This window comes from Oncorhynchus clarkii, chromosome 26, assembly GCF_045791955.1.
Source record: "Oncorhynchus clarkii lewisi isolate Uvic-CL-2024 chromosome 26, UVic_Ocla_1.0, whole genome shotgun sequence".
NCBI lineage: Eukaryota > Metazoa > Chordata > Actinopteri > Salmoniformes > Salmonidae > Oncorhynchus > Oncorhynchus clarkii.
The window spans coordinates 48,128,463-48,135,962 of NC_092172.1; the positions used below are offsets into that span (position 1 = coordinate 48,128,463).

Sequence of the window (7,500 nt, forward strand, 5' to 3'; positions counted from 1 at the left end):
GATACTACAGTATGGACTGACTAGAGGATACTACAGTATGGACTGACTCAACTCTGACTAGAGGATACTACAGTATGGACTGACTAGAGGATACTACAGTATGGACTGACTCAACTCTGACTAAAGGATACTACAGTATGGACTGACTAGAGGATACTACAGTGTGGACTGACTCAACTCTGACTAGAGGATACTACAGTATGGACTGACTAGAGGATACTACAGTATGGACTGACTCAACTATGACTAAAGGATACTACAGTATGGACTGACTCAACTCTGATTAAAGGATACTACAGTATGGACTGACTAGAGGATACTACAGTATGGACTGACTCAACTCTGACTAAAGGATACTACAGTATGGACTGACTAGAGGATACTACAGTATGGACTGACTCAACTATGACTAAAGGATACTACAGTATGGACTGACTCAACTCTGATTAAAGGATACTACAGTATGGACTGACTAGAGGATACTACAGTATGGACTGACTCAACTCTGACTAGAGGATACTACAGTATGGACTGACTCAACTATGACTAAAGGATACTACAGTATGGACTGACTCAACTATGACTAAAGGATACTACAGTATGGACTGACTAGAGGATACTACAGTATGGACTGACTAGAGGATACTACAGTATGGACTGACTCAACTCTGACTAGAGGATACTACAGTATGGACTGACTCAACTCTGACTAGAGGATACTGCAGTATGGACTGACTCAACTCTGACTAGAGGATACTGCAGTATGGACTGACTCAACTCTGACTAGAGGATACTACAGTATGGACTGACTAGAGGATACTACAGTATGGACTGACTCAACTCTGACTAAAGGATACTACAGTATGGACTGACTAGCGGATACTACAGTATGGACTGACTCAACTCTGACTAGAGGATACTACAGTATGGACTGACTCAACTCTGACTAGAGGACACTACAGTATGGACTGACTCAACTCTGACTAGAGGATACTACAGTATGGACTGACTCAACTCTGACTAAAGGATACTACAGTATGGACTGACTAGCGGATACTACAGTATGGACTGACTCGACTCTGACTAGAGGATACTACAGTATGGACTGACTCAACTCTGACTAGAGGACACTACAGTATGGACTGACTCAACTCTGACTAGAGGATACTGCAGTATGGACTGACTCAACTCTGACTAGAGGATACTGCAGTATGGACTGACTCAACTCTGACTAGAGGATACTACAGTATGGACTGACTAGAGGATACTACAGTATGGACTGACTCAACTCTGACTAAAGGATACTACAGTATGGACTGACTAGCGGATACTACAGTATGGACTGACTCAACTCTGACTAGAGGATACTACAGTATGGACTGACTCAACTCTGACTAGAGGACACTACAGTATGGACTGACTCAACTCTGACTAGAGGATACTACAGTATGGACTGACTCAACTCTGACTAAAGGATACTACAGTATGGACTGACTAGCGGATACTACAGTATGGACTGACTCAACTCTGACTAGAGGATACTACAGTATGGACTGACTCAACTCTGACTAGAGGACACTACAGTATGGACTGACTCAACTCTGACTAGAGGACACTACAGTATGGACTGACTAGAGGATACTACAGTATGGACTGACTAGAGGATACTACAGTATGGACTGATTAGAGGACACTACAGTATGGACTGACTAGAGGACACTACAGTATGGACTGACTCAACTCTGACTAGAGGATACTACAGTATGGACTGACTCAACTCTGACTAGAGGATACTACAGTATGGACTGACTAGAGGATACTACAGTATGGACTGATTAGAGGACACTACAGTATGGACTGACTAGAGGATACTACAGTATGGACTGACTCAACTCTGACTAGAGGATACTACAGTACAGTTTAAATCGGCTTCTTGTATGTATTTGACTCTTGGCCGACTTTCACGGTTCTGTTGTTGTCTTTGTCCTCAGGATGTGTTGGTGGTGAACTGCTCGACAGACTTCATGTCCTCTCACCAGGTGCTAGCCACCTGCCGGACGGCGCTGAAGAAGCAGGGGGTTGTGGGATTAAACATGGCTCCGTGCATGAGAGCCTTCCTGGAGAGGCTGCCTGTTATGCTGCAGGAGCAGTACTCATACGAGAAGGTACTGTGTGTGTGTGTGTGTGTGTGTGTGTGTGTGTGTGTGTGTGTGTGTGTGTGTGCGTGCGAGTGTGTGCGTGCGAGTGTGTGCGTGCGCGTGTGAGTGCGTGTGTGCGCGTGTGTGTGTGTGTGTGTCTGCCTGTTTCTCTGTGTGTGTGTGCGTGTGTGTGTGTGTGTGTGCGTTCGTGTGTGTGTGTGTGTGCGTGCGTGTGTGTGTGTGTGTGTTATTTGAAAGTAAATGATAGCCCAGTTTCATTCGATCATAACTGTCTAAAAGCCAACCTACTTCCTTTTTTAATCGTAGTTGTTTATCGTAGTCAGCGGTTACGATAACATATGTTATAACACCCACGTCTAAATGTGTACTTCCTGTTTGGTCCTCCAGCCCCACGTAGTGTGTGGAGAACAGCTAGTCCACAGCCCCTACATGCAGTGCCTGGCCTCCCTGGCCGTGGGGTTACACCTGGATCAGCTCCTGTGTTCCCCTCCCGTCCCCCCCCACCTCCGCCTCTGTCCCCTGGAGCCAGCCACCTGTACCTGGTCACCCGGCGAGTGGGCGTGGCTAGACTGCTTCTCCACCACGGTGAAGGCAGCGGAGGCCCTGGCTCGGGGCAACACGTTCCCAGAGGCCTTTGCTGTTCCCGACCTGGAGCCTGTACCCAAGGAGGAGATGGTCCTTCTCATGGTGAGGTTTCTACAGAAGACAATGAACCTCTGTAGCTCTGTCGGAGTGGATCTTTAGAAGTACAACTGAACTGTGGGAACCAACTTCTCTGGTTGAAAACACCTTATATAACATAATATAATATGTAATATATAACATCCATATAAGTCAATACCAAAAATGTCCTAAAAAGTGTAAGTAGGTTTATTTTTGGTCACAAGAGTTTTGTAAATTTGAGTACAAGAGTTGGTCAGGACTTGAGGTTTTGATTTCCACAATGCCCACTGTGTCCAATAATGCTGGATTAATGAACAGGTGAGGTGATTGCGCTCTGTCCAATCCTAGTGCAGAACAGACAGACCTGCACCCCGCATCACAGCGGATTTACACAAGGAAACTCGGCACACGTTTTATTTTAACTTGAGAAATACTGCACCAAATACTATAGACAGATATAAAATGCACGACTAAAATCTCCTCTGCAAAAAAAAAAACCCTGTCTAAATTAATGACAGATATTTTTTATACAGGACAACAGTACATGTGGTTCTGGTATAGATTAAAACTCTCTCTGTACATGTGGTTCTGGTATAGATTAAAACTCTCTCTGTACATGTGGTTCTGGTATAGATTAATACTCTCTCTGTACAGGACAACAGTACATGTGGTTCTGGTATAGATTAAAACTCTCTCTGTACATGTGGTTCTGGTATAGATTAATACTCTCTCTGTACAGGACAACAGTACATGTGGTTCTGGTATAGATTAATACTCTCTCTGTACAGGACAACAGTACATGTGGTTATGGTATAGATTAAAACTCTCTCTGTACAGGACAACAGTACATGTGGTTCTGGTATAGATTAAAACTCTCTCTGTTCAGGACAACAGTACATGTGGTTATGGTATAGATTAAAACTCTCTCTGTACAGGACAACAGTACATGTGGTTCTGGTATAGATTAAAACTCTCTGTACAGTACATGTGGTTCTGGTATAGATTAAAACTCTCTCTGTACATGTGGTTCTGGTATAGATTAATACTCTCTCTGTACAGGACAACAGTACATGTGGTTCTGGTATAGATTAATACTCTCTCTGTACAGGACAACAGTACATGTGGTTCTGGTATAGATTAAAACTCTCTCTGTTCAGGACAACAGTACATGTGGTTCTGGTATAGATTAATACTCTCTCTGTACAGGACAACAGTACATGTGGTTCTGGTATAGATTAATACTCTCTCTGTACATGTGGTTCTGGTATAGATTAATACTCTCTCTGTACAGGACAACAGTACATGTGGTTCTGGTATAGATTAATACTCTCTCTGTACAGGACAACAGTACATGGGGTTCTGGTATAGATTAAAACTCTCTCTGTACATGTGGTTCTGGTATAGATTAATACTCTCTCTGTACAGGACAACAGTACATGTGGTTCTGGTATAGATTAATACTCTCTCTGTACAGGACAACAGTACATGTGGTTCTGGTATAGATTAATACTCTCTCTGTTCAGGACAAAAGTACATGTGGTTCTGGTATAGATTAATACTCTCCCTGTACAGGACAACAGTACATGTGGTTCTGGTATAGATTAATACTCTCTCTGTACAGGACAACAGTACATGTGGTTCTGGTATAGATTAATACTCTCTCTGTACAGGACAACAGTACATGTGGTTCTGGTATAGATTAATACTCTCTCTGTACAGGACAACAGTACATGTGGTTCTGGTATAGATTAAAACTCTCTCTGTACATGTGGTTCTGGTATAGATTAATACTCTCTCTGTACAGGACAACAGTACATGTGGTTCTGGTATAGATTAATACTCTCTCTGTACAGGACAACAGTACATGTGGTTCTGGTATAGATTAATACTCTCTCTGTACAGGACAACAGTACATGTGGTTCTGGTATAGATTAATACTCTCTCTGTACAGGACAACAGTACATGTGGTTCTGGTATAGATTAATACTCTCTCTGTACAGGACAACAGTACATGTGGTTCTGGTATAGATTAATACTCTCTCTGTACAGGACAACAGTACATGTGGTTCTGGTATAGATTAAAACTCTCTCTGTACATGTGGTTCTGGTATAGATTAAAACTCTCTCTGTACATGTGGTTCTGGTATAGATTAATACTCTCTCTGTACAGGACAACAGTACATGTGGTTCTGGTATAGATTAAAACTCTCTCTGTACATGTGGTTCTGGTATAGATTAATACTCTCTCTGTACAGGACAACAGTACATGTGGTTCTGGTATAGATTAATACTCTCTCTGTACAGGACAACAGTACATGTGGTTATGGTATAGATTAAAACTCTCTCTGTACAGGACAACAGTACATGTGGTTCTGGTATAGATTAAAACTCTCTCTGTTCAGGACAACAGTACATGTGGTTATGGTATAGATTAAAACTCTCTCTGTACAGGACAACAGTACATGTGGTTCTGGTATAGATTAAAACTCTCTGTACAGGACAACAGTACATGTGGTTCTGGTATAGATTAAAACTCTCTCTGTACATGTGGTTCTGGTATAGATTAATACTCTCTCTGTACAGGACAACAGTACATGTGGTTCTGGTATAGATTAATACTCTCTCTGTACAGGACAACAGTACATGTGGTTCTGGTATAGATTAAAACTCTCTCTGTTCAGGACAACAGTACATGTGGTTCTGGTATAGATTAATACTCTCTCTGTACAGGACAACAGTACATGTGGTTCTGGTATAGATTAATACTCTCTCTGTACATGTGGTTCTGGTATAGATTAATACTCTCTCTGTACAGGACAACAGTACATGTGGTTCTGGTATAGATTAATACTCTCTCTGTACAGGACAACAGTACATGGGGTTCTGGTATAGATTAAAACTCTCTCTGTACATGTGGTTCTGGTATAGATTAATACTCTCTCTGTACAGGACAACAGTACATGTGGTTCTGGTATAGATTAATACTCTCTCTGTACAGGACAACAGTACATGTGGTTCTGGTATAGATTAATACTCTCTCTGTTCAGGACAAAAGTACATGTGGTTCTGGTATAGATTAATACTCTCCCTGTACAGGACAACAGTACATGTGGTTCTGGTATAGATTAATACTCTCTCTGTACAGGACAACAGTACATGTGGTTCTGGTATAGATTAATACTCTCTCTGTACAGGACAACAGTACATGTGGTTCTGGTATAGATTAATACTCTCTCTGTACAGGACAACAGTACATGTGGTTCTGGTATAGATTAAAACTCTCTCTGTACATGTGGTTCTGGTATAGATTAATACTCTCTCTGTACAGGACAACAGTACATGTGGTTCTGGTATAGATTAATACTCTCTCTGTACAGGACAACAGTACATGTGGTTCTGGTATAGATTAATACTCTCTCTGTACAGGACAACAGTACATGTGGTTCTGGTATAGATTAATACTCTCTCTGTACAGGACAACAGTACATGTGGTTCTGGTATAGATTAATACTCTCTCTGTACAGGACAACAGTACATGTGGTTCTGGTATAGATTAATACTCTCTCTGTACAGGACAACAGTACATGTGGTTCTGGTATAGATTAATACTCTCTCTGTACAGGACAACAGTACATGTGGTTCTGGTATAGATTAATACTATCTCTGTACAGGACAACAGTACATGTGGTTCTGGTATAGATTAATACTCTCTCTGTACAGGACAACAGTACATGTGGTTCTGGTATAGATTAATACTCTCTCTGTTCAGGACAACAGTACATGTGGTTCTGGTATAGATTAATACTCTCTCTGTACAGGACAACAGTACATGTGGTTCTGGTATAGATTAATACTCTCTCTGTACATGTGGTTCTGGTATAGATTAATACTCTCTCTGTACAGGACAACAGTACATGTGGTTCTGGTATAGATTAATACTCTCTCTGTACAGGACAACAGTACATGTGGTTCTGGTATAGATTAATACTCTCTCTGTACAGGACAACAGTACATGTGGTTCTGGTATAGATTAAAACTCTCTCTGTTCAGGACAACAGTACATGTTGTTCTGGTATAGATTAATCCTCTCTCTGTACAGGACTACAGTACATGTGGTTCTGGTATAGATTAAAACTCTCTCTGTACAGGACAACAGTACATGTGGTTCTGGTATAGATTAAAACTCTCTCTGTACAGGACAACAGTACATGTGGTTCTGGTATAGATTAATACTCTCTCTGTACAGGACAACAGTACATGTGGTTCTGGTATAGATTAATACTCTCTCTGTACAGGACAACAGTACATGTGGTTCTGGTATAGATTAATACTCTCTCTGTACAGGACAACAGTACATGTTGTTCTGGTATAGATTAAAACTCTCTCTGTACAGGACAACAGTACATGTGGTTCTGGTATAGATTAAAACTCTCTCTGTACATGTGGTTCTGGTATAGATTAAAACTCTCTCTGTACAGGACAACAGTACATGTGGTTCTGGTATAGATTAATACTCTCTCTGTACAGGACAACAGTACATGTGGTTCTGGTATAGATTAATACTCTCTCTGTACAGGACAACAGTACATGTTGTTCTGGTATAGATTAATACTCTCTCTGTACAGGACAACAGTACATGTGGTTCTGGTATAGATTAATACTCTCTCTGTACAGGACA

At 41.4% G+C, this 7,500-nt stretch overlaps 1 protein-coding gene across 1 annotated transcript in view; it reads left to right on the top strand.

The window, feature by feature from the left end:
- The window catches only part of LOC139385215 (probable E3 ubiquitin-protein ligase HERC1), a 230,863-nt gene that overhangs the window by 178,096 nt on the left and 45,267 nt on the right, over window positions 1-7,500 (top strand). Inside the window, exons 65-66 of the mRNA XM_071130328.1 lie at window positions 1,992-2,165; window positions 2,547-2,846. Of these exons, the coding sequence (XP_070986429.1) occupies window positions 1,992-2,165; window positions 2,547-2,846 (474 nt within the window). The remainder of the gene's footprint in view (window positions 1-1,991; window positions 2,166-2,546; window positions 2,847-7,500) is intronic.